This window comes from Cottoperca gobio, chromosome 7 (genome assembly GCF_900634415.1).
Source record: "Cottoperca gobio chromosome 7, fCotGob3.1, whole genome shotgun sequence".
NCBI lineage: Eukaryota > Metazoa > Chordata > Actinopteri > Perciformes > Bovichtidae > Cottoperca > Cottoperca gobio.
Window position 1 is genome coordinate 9,357,413 of NC_041361.1, and position 18,895 is coordinate 9,376,307.

The 18,895-nt window shown below is 40.9% G+C and overlaps 3 protein-coding genes across 4 annotated transcripts; all 3 read right to left on the reverse strand.

Moving 5' to 3' along the window:
* Window positions 1-1,494: 1,494 nt before the first annotated feature.
* tnni1a (troponin I type 1a (skeletal, slow)) lies at window positions 1,495-4,609 on the reverse strand. Its single transcript, XM_029435923.1, has 7 exons — window positions 4,605-4,609; window positions 3,514-3,520; window positions 3,325-3,366; window positions 2,965-3,096; window positions 2,490-2,579; window positions 2,166-2,342; window positions 1,495-1,599 (listed from the first exon to the last, which is right to left on the reverse strand). Exons 1-7 carry the CDS (start codon window positions 4,607-4,609, stop codon window positions 1,495-1,497), a joined length of 558 nt encoding a protein of 185 aa, XP_029291783.1.
* A 3,648-nt stretch (window positions 4,610-8,257) lies between these two features.
* Window positions 8,258-10,605, reverse strand: phlda3 (pleckstrin homology-like domain, family A, member 3). 2 transcript variants are annotated; one of them, XM_029435584.1, is made up of 2 exons: window positions 9,885-10,605; window positions 8,258-8,860 (listed from the first exon to the last, which is right to left on the reverse strand). In XM_029435584.1, exon 1 carries the CDS (start codon window positions 10,309-10,311, stop codon window positions 9,889-9,891), a length of 423 nt encoding a protein of 140 aa, XP_029291444.1. In that variant the 5' UTR covers window positions 10,312-10,605; the 3' UTR covers window positions 8,258-8,860; window positions 9,885-9,888. The 2 variants fall into 2 exon arrangements, with proteins under 2 accessions (XP_029291444.1, XP_029291443.1); XM_029435583.1 differs by having other exon boundaries at window positions 8,260-8,860; window positions 9,879-10,596.
* A 1,067-nt stretch (window positions 10,606-11,672) lies between these two features.
* csrp1a (cysteine and glycine-rich protein 1a) lies at window positions 11,673-18,895 on the reverse strand. Its single transcript, XM_029435581.1, has 6 exons — window positions 18,587-18,895; window positions 15,826-15,935; window positions 14,905-15,073; window positions 14,659-14,788; window positions 14,479-14,575; window positions 11,673-12,102 (listed from the first exon to the last, which is right to left on the reverse strand). The coding sequence occupies exons 2-6, from the start codon at window positions 15,932-15,934 to the stop codon at window positions 12,026-12,028; spliced, it is 582 nt and encodes a 193-aa protein (XP_029291441.1). The 5' UTR covers window position 15,935; window positions 18,587-18,895; the 3' UTR covers window positions 11,673-12,025.

Genomic DNA, 18,895 nt, shown 5'->3' on the forward strand with positions numbered 1-18,895 from the left:
TCACTCATTAATTACTCAGTCAAATTGAAGCAGAATAAGAGGTTTTACCTAAGCTATAGCACTTTAGGACAAAGAGTTTCAACACAAATAGAAATAAATATAAAATAAAATTGCAAAGAACATCAGGGAATTTAAAATAAAATAAAGAAATGGCAACTGATTTGGCTGGTCCAAAAACTATACCTGTATGTCATATTGTTTTGTGTCAACCTGGGTTTTGAGGCTTTGTTGCGTTGGGCAGATAGTGTCTTTACAGTGTGAGTCAGACTGTTTGCTCTGCTGTGTGAGGCCACACCTGTCCTCAGAGCCCAGTGTGTCGGACTCTGACCCAGGCTCAGCTCAGTCCAACACACGCAAACCCTACACCTCATCTGGCTTTATTACTAAACATGCACCTGTTGCATTCTGGGAAAACCATAAGGCCTCAATAAACAGAAAGGACTATCATAATTACAGATAATGTGTAGCTCTTGATGCTCATCCATATCCTTCCTTGGGTGTGTTTTGCTACCATGAGTCTGCTGCACTCATATTTAGAGAAGGCTGGCTTATAGTTTGGACCATTGAAATGCTATCTGATGGTTCATGTCACTTTATAACCAAAGAAGCAAAGCATGCATCAGTGCTGCCATTGTGAAGACTGAATGTTGTGTTGCTGCAGTGTTCATATGGTAGGTAGAATACATTTTGTGGCACACGACTACTGCAGGCTCTTTGCATTCACCATGATAAGGAGATGATGATTAAAACGCCATTACAGAAGCACTTCTGTGCTTTATGAGCATGCAAAACAGACAGCAATCTAATTAGCTCCAAGAACAAAGTACATGTGTGGCTGTTGATGATGAGCATTAGTTTTGCATGTATTTGGTCATAAACCAAAGTATTGGACAAATTGAACATTTGACCTGATGAGGTTGCTAGATGAAAAGTCAGGGGATCTCGTAATCCTGAGTTGTATAAAGATATCTTCACTGTAGCCTATCTCTAATGTGAAGACAGCAGGAAAGAGAAGACTATCACCTTACACCCTTTTAAAAAAGAAATATAAAGTAAAGACATCGTTCATTGAGAAAACATTTACACAGAAAAAGAAGATAGTTTTGTGTGTTTTATTGTTGTTCCAGCTGATGAAGTGTACATCATGTTGTTACAGTTCACAAAACCACAGGCCATGCTTGCAGTTTACCACCAAGCAAGAATTGTAAAGGTACAGTTTGATTTGGTAAGGTCATATTATTAATGGCTATAATATAATTTGGCCTGCTGATTAAGTTACACTACTATTAATATGTATCTTCTAGAGATACAAGCTGCCTTTCTTTTTTTACTTTGCTGTACAAATATAAGCCTTTAAATCCTGAGGTCTGAGAACAACAGATAATAGCACTTGGCACATAGATAAAGAAATGCAGAAGCTCAAATAGACCATTGGAAAATAAAATAGATTCAGATGCAGGAGGAGGGATGTCGCTCACATGACACCTTCTGGGTTCACTGGGTAGGACCCTTTGCAGCATCGAACATCTTCTTCCTTCCCTCCATCCCTGACATGGCCTCCACGTTCTTCCTCCAGTCACTGTCCTCTGCTGGCCTCTTCTGCAGACAGATACAGTAGAGCAGGTTCAGAAAATCTTATTGTTACCATTGTTGTGTCTAAGCCTTTAAGGCCTATGTTGTCACCTGGGAATCCCCTGATAATACTGTATAACCATGCTCGTGTAACTGGTTTACAGCACCTAATACACTCAGAGACACGCATATCCATGCAGGCACACACACAGATACACACCAGCACCGGCTAATCTGTACATGTACACACACACCCTGACCAGGGAGCAGAACCGCTCACAAAAGCTACTCTTCTGTGCACAATGGCATCATTGTTTTGTGTACCGTACCTCCTCTCACACACACATGGTTGCCGCCCTGCACCGGCCTACTGCTCGGTATTTTAAACACACCTTTCACACACATGTAAACACACTTTTCAGGTGTTCAATCGCAGTTTGAGGGCTGACGTCATGTGTATGTCTGAAACTCTACAGTAAACTACCTTGCACGCTTGCCTTAAGGAAGGTACACATCTTGCTTGCACTGGTTTGCATGTGTTCTGTGTGTGCATGCGTGATTGTATTTCATCTTTTATTTCCTTCTGCACCCACCTTCTCGGTGTCCTCTTTCTTGACAGACTTGAGGTTGGCCCGGAGGTCCATGGAGACTTTGTGCTTGGAGCCCAACAGCGAGCGAAGGATGGCGTCAGCAGACACACGAACACGGCGAAGATTAGGTCTCTTAAATTTCCCCCTGAGGTCCAACACCTTTATGTTCAGGTCTTTGATCTGGACCAGGGGCAGAGAATTGAAAGGTAATTACCATTAATATTGCAGGATATTCTCATGGTGACAGTTCTGCTGCATTTTATGATCTTTAAATTTCCAGGTTTGCCCACAGCACATGTAAATGGGCTGATTAAGTGATGTGTGCACCTCTCGTTTGTTGAGCATGACTTTGGCTTCAATATCATATCGCTCCTCATCCACCACATCTATTTTGCAATGGAGCTCTCTGCAGAGGTCCTGTGTATATACAAACATAAAAAAAACAAAGGTTTAAAATATGTATTTTATGAAAGCTCGTTTGGTTGATTTCTAGGACAACCTAAAGTGTGTGCATCTGGAAAGGTTTCAGTTGCAGGGCATCATCCTCTTTTTGCTGAACATCTATATTTAGATGTGCATTGGTTTTTGATGAGGAGGTTGAGGAAGCAGCAGTGCAAGGTTGTAATATGGCACAGTTTTAAAAAAAAGATCCAGGTTGAAAAAGGCATGTTTGCAGCCTGGATTGACAAACAAAAGCCTATAGAAGAATAGTAGATGCAGCTTCTTTAGCACACGTATGGGTTTTAAATCACTGAAGAGCCAGAGGAGGGAGTGAAGAATTAGAAGGATGTGGAAGAATTACCTGTAGCTGTCCAAGGCTCAGACCACTGGTGTTTAAAGGAGGAGCTCTCTCTGACAGATAGTTATGTTTCTCCTCCTCTTTGACCACAACCTCCTGTTCCAATTCCTCCTTGGCCTTTGCCACCATCAGACTCTGTACAAATACAAAATCGACATACAATATGGTAATCTCATACAGGATACTCCTACATCGCTCTGGTAAAGAAACATTCAGCTCTCACGCTACAGACTCTGGATGTTCAGAAGTATTTGCATATCAGAGTACAAATACTGAGAACATGAGATCTGCTGCCTTCGTGTGGTCAAACACATGTATTACATTATAGTTTGGCAGAAAGATTAGGACCATGATCTCTCTCACCTTGAGCATCAGCTTCCTTGAAGCTGAGATCTTCGGTTTCCTCTGGATGGACAGAAAAATTCATGAAATCGCTAACACAATTAAAATGTGAGTACTTTACTCGCAGCTTAAGATATAATTATCTGACTTGTTTCAATTATGTTTAGCCTTCAGAAATACTTTAGTAGTCTGTGATAATAATAGCCTTACCTCTTGCCTGTAAAAGAAAAAATAGACAAGATTTAGAGGAAAGGACAGACCAAAGATTAATCCTAACAAATCTGAGTAATATTTGTTTTGTAAATGTGTCTAAGCTTGTGAATGAGTTATTGGTCTATAATAGACCACAAAGCTTAAGTACTCACACATGCTCAGGCATCCTGCTGATGAGATCTCACTGGAGGAGAGACGGATGAGTTTAGAAACACACACACAGAGTTTCATTCACATGCATACACAATGCTTGTTCACCAGCCTTTGGAGCACCAGATCATTTCCACACTTCTCTATTAGCGCTCTCTCAGAATTTGAAGTCTGTTTTTAATGTTTGTTAGCAGGCCAATCATACAAAACTCTACATGCTGACTTCTCCGCTCCTGCTTCTTCACACTCTCTTCACAGTTTATTGTAACACTTTGTAGTAGTGTGATCTTTTCTTTTCATGATTCAAAAAACGAATTATTGCATGTTGTAGAAAAAGCGTAATTTCAAATAACTGGATTTGTTTTGAGAAAGAGAAAGAACGCCTTTAAAGGATCAGTTCACCCACAGTCTAGCTACTAAAGTCTAAGCCATTGATTCCCAACCAGGGGTACTTGTAGCTCAGGGTGTTCTTCTGGAGTTGGATGAGGGAAAGATTATGAAATAGCACAACTAATTAGAAAACATAGATATTACATTGAGTCAGCTGTAACACCACATGTTGAGAGTACAGCTAGTTAGGAAGCAGGCAAAGAAAATGTTTAAAATCAATAGGTTAAAGTAATTGAGTTTAAACAGATTAAATAGTAGGTAAACATATTGGATAAATGGTCAATCATTAGGTTATACCAGTGGATTCAGTTATCGACAGTTTTTCCTGGGAAATATTGTCAACCAAATGTAACATATCATGAAAGGTGTGATACATTTAACAAGACTGAGACTGTTGTAAGTCGTCTTGTCGGCTCGTCCTTATAGTGTTGTTTTCACCTTTGTCATCACATTATCTTAACTCCTCCTCTACCTCAGTCTCATGGCCCTCCTGCTCATTATTAAATCACAACAAGTGATTTACAGCACTCAGCACTTCTCTATCTCACCTCATCTCACCCTAACCCTCTTAATGTACTCTCCCAGTTTACTTGTTCCAGTTGAGAATGACAGCACCTAAGACCTCCTAGCATGATGGTGTTACAAGCTGCTGCAACGGATTAGAAAAATTCCAGACTGATATTCATTCCTCATCCATCCATCCCTCCCGTCTCTCATCCCCATCTTTCTACTCGGGATTATCTCAAGGAGAGGAATTTAGAGTGGCCTGTCTCCCCAAATAGATCAGGGGACATCTGATAGACAGCTGTGGAGGCTGATTGTGCTCTGGGGTGCCCAGCCCGGATCAGGGATTAACTGTCAGTAACTCATGGATGCTTATGAGTCTCTGTGGTGCAGCCAACTTGGCAATGCAAAACAAAACCTGCCCAAAGTGCTTTGGAAAGTTTGCGTCAGCATCAGATTTAAACAGAGCTGCTTTGGCAACAAATATAAACCGACTAGTTCCTATTATTTCAATTGATTAGTATTCTGGTTAATGCAGTTGTGGTTTAGGTGCAGCCATAGCGCCAAGGATGAAACCAGGCTATCGACAAAACACTTGTTGACCCTATTTACTGGATTTTGCACGATACCCTGTATACTGACCCCCTACTAGACAAGCTTTCCATTGTATAAACCATTAGACATTAGAATTGTTTGAAAACTTGGATTAAGTCTAAAGATTTTCAACAAATAAAATGTTGTTCCAGACAAATTTGTACCTATTCAAACTGCAATCCATTCAGTGTGTGTACACTATATGCACAGAAGGAAGAAATTGGCCTAACAACACACCTGCAAAGCTTTACAGACCACACCATGAAGAGACCTTACCGGTGTCAGAAGCAGGAGGCAGACAGATGCGACAACAGCAGAGGCAGGATACACAGATCAGAGATGAGGCCAACGATTTGGTATCCCTCTATTTAAATGCCCACCCCATTGTCGCGCGCTCTCTTTCTCTTTTGTTAGTGGAGGCTATAATTAGTCATCCCCATCTCTCTTACTGCCTAATCTTGCTCTGTCCATTTGTCTCTCACAGAGCCATTATACACCAGGGGCCAAGCAGTTAGAGCCTGGAGATTTGGCCTTCAAACGACACAGAATGATAAAGGTAACTTAGATGATGAACTATAGGTCGGAGTTATTACGTTTATATTGCTCAAAGATTGTCTGGAAACGGAATTGACACTAAATTCAAATGATAGAAAGCAGACACTTAGGATTTCAATTAGAGTGACAACACCTGTGCTGTGTAATGATAGAAGTCGTCTGTTGTTATGTTGTTATGTTGTTGTACAGTATTCTTAGCTACATTAGCGGCTCTAGGGATGTCATTTTCAATCTCTTGGTCCACCGCTTTGGTCCAGACTGAAATATTTATCTATTACATGGAATGCCAGGAAATGTTGTACAAATATGTGTGATCCCGAGAGGACGACTCCAAATGTCTTTGATCATCACTTTTTCCTCTGGCGCCACCATAAGGTTTATATTTTTGTTGTTCAGTAAAATGCCTTGACAAGTTGCTCAGACATTCATGATGCCCAGACGATGAATCATTTAATGATCACTTAACTAGTCCCCTAGCATCACTGTGAGGTAGTCTTTTGTGGTTTTGATTGAAACTGTTTGGTGGATTGCCATGAAAATCCCCCCCCCTGCACAATCATCAGGTCAAAACTTTGGTTTATGACCAAATACCTTCAAAACTAATGACACTCAGACTCAGCTGTTTACTTTATGATGAGTGCTAATTGGCTAATGTTAGCATGATAAGGCACTAAACGAAGTTGACTAACATAACAAATATTAGACCTGCTAAACATGTGCATGTTAACGTTGTCGTTTAAGTATGTTAGCATGCAGACATTAGCATTTATCTCAATGCATTGCTGTGCCCGAGTACAGCCTCACAGAGCTGCAGGCATGGCTGCAGAATCTAAACCTCGAAGGGCAGATCGAAATGCTAGACATGCTTTTAAGGAGGCCCTTGGGATTATTTGCCTGATGCTGACAGACCTTCTTGACAGACAAAATGAAATTTTAGGTCACTGTCTGTAACCCAAATGAAAACAAAATGGTCGCCCCTCTTAGAACACAGAATTGGCTCTTCCTAATGCTTCCAAATTAACTGGCATGTAATCAAAATGAAAATTTCAGTTATTAAGTTTTCTGATGCTGTAACGGGTGTGTTTCCACCAGTTATACTTGTCTAGGCTTAGGCTACATAGCGGTAAAGCAGACCCTACAAAATGCTCATGTTTCATCTGAAAGTCAAATTCATATTAATAATTGACTATTTTCTTTTACAATCAAAAAGGCTGATAAGATCTTAACATTCACTGATGAATAAAGCTGGATTTGCTATGCCACTATGTTAGTTTTATGCTGTGCTGCCTTTTCAACAATAATTTAACATTTAACAAGAATATGAAAAGTACAATACACTCAAACGTGCAAATTAAAAATAAGCCACACACACGTACACTTAGCCAAACAACAGTGAGTAGAAGGGAAAGACAGACCTCTAGTGGTTTGACACTCACACAGCAGCACCATTTAGTAAAGCCTGAGAAGACTTGTAAACATTATTGAAGAGGAATTTTGGTCTGCACACACTATACTCTTTTTTACAAGGACTGAGAAAACTAATCTATTAGTCCTATTACCACAATGTCTGCCCTGTTCTTCTGTTCTCCAACTCAAGAACAGCTCATGCTCTAGGATCTGGTTTATGAAATTGCAGGTCACTGTCTGTGTGTTTATCTGCTGAGAGAAGCTGACACCCCGGACAAAGGTTATGATGTTTAGACAGGGCATTCCACTGAGTAGTGTGAGCACACACACTCTGAAGGACTGGACTTAAAGGACGTATTGCACATAACCACTACTTCACACTTCTCCATGGTTCTTCTTCACATACAGTATTGTGTGTATTTACACCTGCACACACACACACACACACACACACACACACACACACACACACACACACACACACACGCACACACACACACACACACAGACCAATGATCCATCACTGGGTGTATCCGCTCCTTGCAGTGCTTTTGGTCCCTTTGCTGACTCATGCGGTGTGGCTTGCTGTGGGGTTTTCCACAGTAATGGGAGAAGTCGCTACACAATAAAGCCTTTATTCGTGACCTGCACTGAGTCCTACAGCCTCACACAGCTCTCGCACACACTGCTATATTCTTGACACACACAAAACATTCTTGAATGAACAATATATACTAGGCCTCACTAACGAGAGCCAGCTGATACCTAGACCTTGTTGAATTTCATGCTGGGTGTGAACTTAAAGGCTTCTGTAGGTGAATACATGTGTGGGTGGATGTTTTGTGCAAATGCCTCAGGCTCACTGTGCTTCTCATTAGTCCTTCCACATTGCTCAGAACAGAAGGTGTCCTGACTTCAGCACACACGCAATAACAGAAGAGTAATGCCACAGTGTGTGTGTATTTTTCCAGAGGCTAGAACAGCAAGGTTACACCACAACTGGAAACAGATGAGCCTAAGAATTAATGGCATGAACCTAAAATAAATGGCAGCTGACTGTTTAGCTCTAAGAGACATTATATGTTCCAATGTAGAGAACTGAAGCATTGCTTAAAAAATAGAAAGGCATTAAAGACAAAAAAAAGTATTTAATTGTATAATACTGTACATGGCTTCAGCAAATATATAGAATACAATGTGCAATGAATATGAGCAAAATATTTCTTCTTCATGTTGAACTTTAGAAAAAGCATGCAGATCTGTTCAGTCTATAACAAACGGTTTCAAAGCCAGTCAAACAGCGATATGTTTCCATCAAAAGCAAGACTGAAGAAATAAAGTGACTCCTATTTTAGCAACGTTAGAAAACGTTGGGAAATTATGGAAACATCAAGGCACAAGGGTAAACCGTGTCCCAGCGCTACAGTTTCTGTCCAAATAACCTCATCTTTTCCTCATGCAGAGGTCTCCACAATGACCTCAAACAATGAGGTCATGACAGAAAGAACACTTTTATCCATGCTTACAGTATATCAGATTCCTAGGCTTTGTAAGACAGTGTGAATAAGCTCATGAAGGAAGACAAGAAGAGTGTTCGTGACAGTGGTTCTCGATCCTTTAATCCATATTCCCTGATGGCCGTGCTGTACATCCCATAATGCTGTGCGCCACAGAATCAGTGGATGGATCTGGTGTCCTCTACCCTTCTCCATTCTGATTGGTTCACTCCCAAGAAGTAGAAAGTCTGGAGAAAAAGAGAGAAAAGCAGATTTTTCATTTCCAGTTCTTACTTTATATATCTGACACTGACGGCTGATGGTGTTCTACTAAGTGCATTTGTAGTGAGTAGTGTTACACTGTTACCACGGCTACTGAGTTAATTTGGGCACTTGACTTCTGCAGCTCTCTTAAGGAAGCCTCGCTGTGGATTCCTGGACTGTGAGCTCATAGTTCAGACCTACATTTGAGATCTCAGCGGCCAGTTTTAGTAAATAACACTGTTGTCATGTGATCGCCCTGATTGTGTCCTACATGTGGAACAGCTGAAAAAGATGTATGGGGTGCTTAGCTCTGCTCACCCCAAATGTCCAAGTGTCTTAAGTCAGCTAAATACATAAGAGAAGGCTGTAAGTGTGTGCGCTCATGTGTTTGTGTTTAAAAATACTTGGCTGCCTAGTGAGGGAGAGGCAGGCAGATGTTATTTTGGAGGCTCACATTGCATCGTAATTATGTCCTCGAGTGAGAGAAGGTTTGTGTCCTCAGACTACTGTGGTGCAGTTAAGACCGATGACCATAGTAAGGAAAAACCGACACGACTTTCACTCTGCAGTGGAACATCTAAACACTGAAGTGGCACTTGTAAATAACATTTAGCTTGGGGCTTGAGCGCTGCTCAGCCATGTGCCACCTCCTTTCCCAGGAGACTGGATGTTTTCATTCCACTAAATCACTGCACCACCTTGTTTCTAACACCCCTTCAGGGGAGATTATCAGTGAAGTCAGTGGCTGCATTAAATGGAGACTTTATGGGGATTTGATGACATTTACCTTATGTGTGTAGGTGATGCTTTGACTTGGGTTTCACTGTCTATCTCAGTGACACAAAGTTGGTACTGAGTTAACCTGAGACACTCCAGCTATGACGGTGTGGTGCCACACTGTCTCCCAAATCCAAAATAAATAATATGTAAGCCTTAAATAAGAATGACCCAACTATAGGCTACATTTTTAGCACAGCCCCAGTCCAGTCGAGAAAGGCTTACCTTTACCATCTCAGAGCTCCTCATCCTCCCCAGTGCTGCCCAGGTGTGCCGTGGACAGGTGTCTGTTCCGTCCTGTTTGCACGGCCTGCAGGTTCTTATAGCGCACCAGTGCCAAAGCAATCTCCGCGTTCCACGCCGTGCCATCCTGAGGACACCGAAAGTCTATCTCCTTCCCAGTAGCCATGACTACGGTGAAATACACCAGCCCTCGCTTGTACTCCACGCAGTCCACCGTGGCCATGCGCTCAAAGCGGAGCTCTTTGGCTTTGGAGCTCCACGCCGAGCTCCGAGCATCACCGCCGCCGCCTCTGCAGTCTTGCAGGCGCAGCCCTTCCTCGGTGAGCACGCAACGCTTCTTCTTCCACAGCTGGAGGAGCCCACTGCTGCGCTTCTCCAGCAGCCCGTCTCTCATCACTTTGGCTGGCAGAGACATGGCCACACTGAAGTGCGAAGTCTTCAGAGAGAGCCGAAACACAGTCTTCAGAAGTGATGCGTCTCAAGATTTATCCAAATACGCATCTCATATGTTACTATGTCGGTGTCGATTGTCCCTAAGGAGAACTTCTCGGTTTAAGCTATGCCGTTAATAATAATATCCAATACACCAACTCTCATATAGTCTGCGTCTACATCCAATCGATGCCCCAATGACAGCACTCCGTGGTGGTTGGTAGGCTGGTCTGCCTGGATATGTTTGAACATGCCCGGCTCCACTGAGGACCTTCCCCGCCTCCTCCTGGTGACGACAGGAGGAGATCTGGACTGTTTATGAAATTCCCAACGTGTGTGTATGTGTGCACGGATACCGTGTGATTTTACAGCACTGTGTGTGTTAAAAGGAAATACAGGTAGGTGGGTTTAGCCACCTTCCACTTAGGTCACAGTGCACCAGTGTAGGCTTATAGAAAACTGCCACCAACTGTCAGTACTTAAACATCAGTGATTTAAATCACATTGCCTTTTCAGCTTCCAAAAACTGATTATGATAAACTGATTCATCGTGTCTCTTTTGGAGCTGAAATGTGAGTGGGAGGCTAAAGAAGGCAGATGTTGTAATTTGTAAGTGTGTGAGATAAACAAAATGTAAGAAAGAAATGTTATTGTTGAGCAGATACAGATTGAAAGATCAGTCAATTGCTAATGTTTTCCTTATTCATTTATTTTAAGTGATATCATTAGTGAAAGCCCTGTAGCCTATTTGCAACAAAGTGTTGGAAAAAACAGTTCTGATATATTTATATTATAATAGGTCTAATTGTGGGTATGTTTAAAACATTTAAAAGGCAACTGAATGTGATAGTTAAAGTTAAATTAGCTTTAGTGGAGAAACTGGTTACATTTTGCACAACAAACTTGAAAGCCCTGCGGGTTCCTGAGGTTTCACTTCACTATTCACTTAGGAGGCAAAGCTTAATTAGGGCACATAAACAAAGCTTTTTGTCATTGTTTACACCCTTGACGGTAACATAGCTCTGATGTGACAAGTGATCCTTGTGGTGGATTAAAGCTGTAGTTCCCCGCAACTTTACAAGATACTGGACTTATCATCCCAGCACTGTGATGATGTGTCACTGCGATGATATGAGAGGAATGGACACAATGAACATGTGACATTTCTGGAAACTTGAACACAGAACGTCACCCTCCAATACTTCACACACACACACACACACACACACACACACACACACACACACACACACACACACACACACACACACACACACACACACACACACAGTTTAATTCACATGTTCTTATGTAATTTCTGCACCAATTAAGAACATCTGGCACTCAAATCTTTTAACTTTATTTATTATTATACAGTGAGAAAAGCATAACATACAAAAAAGCAGTATTTACTCTATGAATATGATAAAAGAAGTTAGAGCAGATAGTTAAACAGAAAGATTACATTTCAGTATGGGTTATGTATCAATATTTACTGTTACAGCACTAGTAATCATCTTTGACCTTTATGAGGCAGAAATGGTGTTACATTTCCCTTTTGTTTAAGTTTAGAATGCAGCTTTTGTATCAAGCATGTGTCTGTCAGGTGCATGTTTACTGGCAGCAGTATGCCCTCTGTAGGTAGCGGACAATAGTGCAGCTTTCTGGAAACCTGTCAACGAAGATCCCTGAGGTCTCTACTGAGTATGTGACAGCGCCCCGGCTCCAATTCCGTACCCAAATCCCTTGGGGCCAAAGTGTTTGCCATAACAGCCTGTTGAAAAGAAAGGTAATGTCAACAATCTCCACCCCATGGTATCAACATCATATCCTTCAGATAACCACAGGTGGTGCATTGGTCTTAGCACTCGAGTTAGCTAACGTTAGCTAAACGCATCAAGGGAGCAACATTTGAGAAGTTTTCTAAAGGCATTCGTGATCTTAAAAATGTACTTTCTATGTCTTCAAAATCAATGATGAAATCCGTTATTTCCACTTTTGTAAGTCTTGTAACTGATTTATTTGAATCTTTATTGGACAAGTTAAATATATAAGCAGATATGTACTCAACATATTGATATAGAAACACAAAGAATATGAATAAAACAATTAAACAAATATATATATTTTAAATTTGTGTTAAATGCACTTCAATTACATTAAATTATATTAAAAAAAACACATGTTATTCTTCTTTAAAGCAAATTGACCACACAGTTTGACAGTTTTATTGCTTTTTTTTGTGTTTATAAGTTTGAGAGTCTTAATATATTCTTTAAGTGCTGAGGTCACAAATAGGGCTAACGTTAGCTAAGCATCTTCATTTTCCTTAAAGAGCAACTTGGGAAACAGGTTTTTCTTTTTTTATCCACATGGACAGGAGAGTTTTTGAGGATTCTTGAAATAGATCTTTTTCACAGCAGACATTTTGATTTATCACAGCATGAAACGTGTGGTACTACTAACATTAATGGTGGCACTGTTCCATTACTACCACAGGAAGCCAGCAAGTACAAAACTAAACCCAAGAACTGGCTCGCCTAAATAGAGCCATCATTAATGTGCTTTTACTCCTTTTCTTTCCTGCTTATTTTTGCTTAAGGTGTGCTATACTCAAAATCCGAATAGGGCTTACATCCTATTTCACAGCAGACTATTTGACTTGTCAAAGCAGGAAATGAAAGGCGTAAAGATGGCTCCATGAAGTTTCCCAGTAAGCCATGTCAGTGAGCTCGTCAATGTTTTCTTGCTTTCCCAGGTCAAAATGTCGGCCATGAAACAGTTTATTGACGACCCAGCGACGAAAAGTCCCAAAGTAGGCCTGGCAGTAAATCTCAAGCGATACTCAAGGTTAGTCTTGTTTGCAAAAAAGTGTGATGAACACAGAAGTTTTGTGTTGTGTTGTTTGCTTCCGTCCTTTAATGTAAAAGTATAATAAATCAACACATGGAATACTACAATTTGAAATGAATGAATATTTCAATAAACGGTTGTATTCTCACAATGCATGCTATATGAGAAAAGTGCACCGTGAGACAGTTCTCTCAATTCAAATATATGCAAAAACATTAAAGGAAGTAGTTTAATAATCAAAACAACCTTTTGACAATTTAACTGTTTAACTGTACTTGAGGATATCTTTATGTATTGGGGGACCCTCTGCTGTATTCTTGTTTATTACAACTCAGCCCCCCTCTCACAGACCACTAACAAAACATAGCAGTTCATTTTCTCTTATTTAAGACCGGACATTTTAGTTTTGTATCCAATCGTTTCCCCCTATTGTTTAGGATTTGCAATCTTGCTCTTTTAATAGTAAAACTGTGTATGTTGTGTTAGTACTGTGGTGCATCAAACATCATATCTCTTTCAGACAAATGCAGCCTGAGTGGATCAACACTGGTCGTCCTGCCTGGCTTCACCAGCCTCTGGACCAGCATTGAAAACAGGTCTGACATTTTACTATACAGTAAAACCACTAGGCCTATATATACTTATTATAGATACCTTATTGGCCACAACTTCAAGACCATGAATTAAATCTCATAGTCAACATGAACATGGTTGGAAGTGTATGTTAATAAGTGTCCATGAAGAAACCAAAGTAATAAAATAAACTATATATATATATATAACCCCATAAACCCTATATTCTATAATTACAACACCTTGTTATATTAGGTCTAGTAAATCTGTATGCTGTAGCAGTTTAGAGCATGTGTATGGGGCTGCACAATATATCGTTTTTTATCATCAATGTGATGTCGAGTTGAGAGTATTAGTAGAAAACGGCACTTTTTATTTATCACTGCCTTTTATGTTTAGTTCAATTTGTTCAATTAAATAATTTTGGGAATACTTTCCTACAAGCAATTAGTTGTATGTTAGCAGTCCACCAAAAGCAGAACTAAGTACAATTTAATATCTGTTATTTATCTCATGTAACATTAACATTATCACATGTCACATCTTTTCCTCATATCGTGCAGCCATAATGTAACCACACTTGTAAAGGTCTTGTGTTACACGTGACAGCATATGACTGCAGTCTGGTCTGAAAGGGTTAGATGTGTGTTACAGGGCTTCTGTGTAAGTGTATATTAATATGATTTAGTTTCAACCCATTCTTGTATAGGAGGTGAAGTTTTACCTTTGCAGTAGATTTCTCCATCATTATCAGCTAGCGTGGTCGACTCAAGGCTCTTCCCACACGAGACACAGGTGAAGCATCCAGACTTATGCCACGCCTGTAAATAAATAGAAGACCCATTTTAGAAGGGGTGTATGTTTGTTTTTTTGCAAGCATGCACATGTGTGTGTTTTTCCTTACACTCCCAGCTCCAATCACTTTCTCAGCAGCGTAGACGGCCTTGCCACAGCGAGGGCATTTTTCGGACCCTCCAAACCTCTGAGCCAGCTTGGACGGGTTTGGGTTGCTGGTCGGTCGATGGGGAGCAGGTCTGACAGAGACAGAGAAACCGTGGATAAAGTGCCTTTAAAAGAGATCAAGAAGTGTGTGTGTGTGTGTGTGTGTGTGTGTGTGTGTGTGTGTGTGTGTGTTTTCTGTGTTACTCACTCGTCTTGTGTAATGCCCAGAGACTCTCCCCTGTCCATGCTGAGTGTCCCTGCTCCCTGGCCATAACCGTAGCCTTTTGGACCGCACTTCTTGCCGTAGCACGCCTTGCAGTAGATTTCATCCGAATGAACAGCTACAGTAGTGCTGTCCAAGTTTTTCCTACACACAACTGAGAAAACAGACACATTCACACACACACACACACACACACACACAGACACACACACACACACACACACACACACACACACACACACACACACACACACACACACACACACACACACACACACACACACACACACACACACACACACACACATTACGTGTTGTTGTTTTGCATATTTGTGCATGTTTTTGAGCACATATGTGTTGGGATAGGCTCCTAACAGTTTCCTTTTATGGAGCAGTCCTATTAAAAAAAACATGTTTTCATCTAAATTCCTTCACAGGAATGTTCGATTACGAGGCAGGAACACAAATAACTCCACTCAGAACTCATGAACTCATGAATATTTTTGAAGTTCAGGCAGAGAAAGATTTTTCTTTATGCTTTATTTCAATACATGTCTTTTAATGGTAATACATGTTTAGAGTTATGATGCATGTTTATGATTTTAAGATAGGAAACAAATATATCTTTAACTGCTGTAAGTGTACGTTGATTAGTTGTAGGTGCTTGCTAAGAAAAAGAAATCTAATTTATCAACATTTAATGTTGAGTTTACACAAATGTTGAAGTTACATCCAGGAGGATATCTGTCATAGAAGAGGAACATCTACACATGTTCATGCTTATAAGTATTTTTGTGAGTAGCTGAGTTCTTCTAATACTTGTGACTGTAATGGCAAGTGACAAGTGTAAGAAGTTCAGTGGTTTCCACGTTGACAATGACAGGAAGCAGCAAAGAGTTTACTCACTGCAGAGGAAGCAGGACTTGTGGAAGCTCCGCCCGTCACAGAGTACTTCTTCTGCAAAGTAAACCGTCTTCTGACAGCGGCCACACTTGTTTCCTCCTCCTAATTGCATCCTTTAATAATGCATGCAGAATGAACACACACAAACACACTGTAATAACAGCATCTTAATTGTCCAGGAGCTGCATATAAAGACTCAGACACAGTTATTATCTACTTTCAGAGAGAAATAGCCAACAGTGAAATTAGATGGTAGAAAAGAATACAAATCTGCGAATGTGGCTAAAAACAATTCAACATTCAACAGACCTGGTTTAAAAGCCTGTAATTTACTTGTGGAACTATGCCTTAAACAGAAAAACAAATGGATCAATGAACTAATAAATATATTCCTTTGCACAGCCATCAAGCAAACAAAGTTTCCGTTGTAAGAAACTTCATTAAACATCCAGATTTGGTCGCCTGTAATTTTGGCTTTGTAAAGCCAGGCCCAGAGACTGTCATTTCACTCCTGCCAATTCCCTGCGGCTTCTGTAAAAGACCAGCAAGCCAATAAGTGAAGCAGAAAATACAAGAAGAATTCCTTTTTTGTTGTTGTTTGTTAACAGTCTAGACTTGCTGGTTGCCCTCTTCGAAAACTGGAGACAGCCAGTGCTGAAGTATGGTGAAAACGTGACTTTGTCTTAAAGTTGGTGGAATGTGAAGGACCCTGGCATTCTGCCGGTTTCTACCCAGTGTGTTTCCCAGCATGACCCCTCCCAATCCAATCTCGTTTATCCACATCCACATTCCTGACCGTGTAAACCGCCCCTGACTCCCACCATCTAACCCCCCCCCCCCCCCCCCCCCCCCCAGCTTGTGTCTGTCTCATCACTTCTGCAGACTCCTTAATCTGAGTGGCAGGTTTGTTCGATAAAGCAGGAAACATGTTGAAGAAGCAGCTCTACCTGAGTTCTCTCCTTTTTTCCGATTGGTCAGAGGACGGAGCTGATGTCCCAGAGCAGAGTCTGATATCAGGCCATTTTCTTTCACCCTTTGACACACTTTCCGTGTGTGCCTGGCCGCACCAAATTACCTCTCTCCCTTTCTTTACAAGTAAATACAACACCCTAAAATTAAACATGACGCCTTTACTGCTGACACCTGAATGGTACCTAAGGTGAATATGAGCTCATTGTATGATGTTAAATCATCGCTCGGAGTGAAGTAATGGGTGGAGCGCTTTGTGTCTGGCTCCTGCTGCTCTGTGACTTTCCGTTTCATTGTCAGCACCGACTGTTACCGGGGGTTATTCAAAGGCCAGGCAGACATTTTAAAACAGATATAGGAAAAACTGACTGCGAAGAAAAAGTTCTGCTGTTTTCTGGGATGTAACTGGAATGGATGGTGAATATAATCCCTGGTACATTCAGTAGACACACATGTGAGTGTTGTCTATCACGTACCATATAGACGTTTTACCACCCAGAAAATATGTTTCTTTTTTTTTTTACTTACTTATTTGTTTTTAGCAGTTGTCAACTCTGTCTGGGATATGCTTTTAGGGTCATGAGTGAGAAACATTTGAATAAAAAAAGAAGTGTAGTCACAACACAACCACAGAAGTCTGAACTGAGTAAGGTTCAGGGAAACTGAAGCAGAAGAAGTATAGGATGTGAAACGCAGAGGAAAGTGAAAGCCCTTTATCATTTATGTTTTACCAGAGATAATTCATATTAACAGCCACACTGACACCAACTGGCAACATGGCACTGGTGTATTGTATGTAAAGGCGGCTCGCAGTTTGAATATTCTACAGTCCTGGTAACGAGACAAGAGCTTGCTTTTACTGCCAGTGAAAACAGAAATGTCAGGAATATTTTGTACCAGGCAGGCATTGGTAGAACATTTTCCTTTTTAGAGCTTTCCAGCTTCTAGGAAAATATGACCAGAAGTCCCAAATACATCTGTAACTCTTTCATGTTGTTTTACAGCAATTTGGGGGCAAGTCAATCAGTGATGAGCAGAAAAAGAAGGTAGAAGCTTGGACATGAGACGAGCGTCATGATGTGAAGATGACTCCAACACCCAGCTCCAGGACAAAGTACGTAAATAGCAGGTGAGAAAAAAACATTAAATGAATCAAGTTAGTCAGCATTTATTTAGATTTGTACAGATAAGGGCTGCTCTGACGCGTTATGTCATTATTATGCCTGACAAGGTTTGTGATTGCTGGTCTTTCGGAGTTAAATGTCAAGGCTTCTCTTTGACTAAATAACTTGTTTATTCACTGCATGAATATTACCAGGTCTTTGCTAAATGATTTGCACAGTATCTTTGAAGATGCATTACATGTTGATAATTGCGGCTCTGCGAGTTTAGACATGTGGGGACACAGTTTTACAGGAATGCTCAAACAAAACAGAGTGGATGAGACGAAGGACGTGGAAACAAATCAGGAAGTCCGTTCATAAAGTAAATGTAACAGCATGTGACATCTGTGTGATTTACGCTGAGAGTATTCTACTATTCTATATCAACTTCTACACTTGTTACTGTTTAATTGCACACCTTTAATACCACTTAGCAAACCCTAACGCTTGATAGCTGTTCAAACAAAGGAGTCTCCTCTGACCTGACTTTCACGGAAAATACATTTACATTGTGCCAGAGTGTTTTTCCCATCATGCATCGGCACAAAGAGTAGGAAATTAGATACAGCAAAATGCAAGCAGCAAACAGGAAGCTTACTGTAAGCAGGCTGTAATATATCCACATTGCTTACCTGCAGTTAGTAGAGGCAGTCAGTCAGTGATGATGGACAGGTTGAAGTTTGACTCCCTGATCGGAGAAATGCAGCACTGGGGTGTGTTCAGGAAACCAGCGTTTCAAAGGAAGGTGGAGGAGTTGCACTTTTTAAAAGTAGCTTCTCTTACTGACCCGAATTGTAGGACTTTATCCTGGTGATACAAATAGAGTTGTTGGTATATGTCTCTCCACTTTTCCACTGTTCCAGATGTGCTGAAAGGGAGGAGCTTCTGTTGTTGCTGCTTCAGTCCGCAAACTTAATGCGTGTTGAGCAACAGGGGAGTTT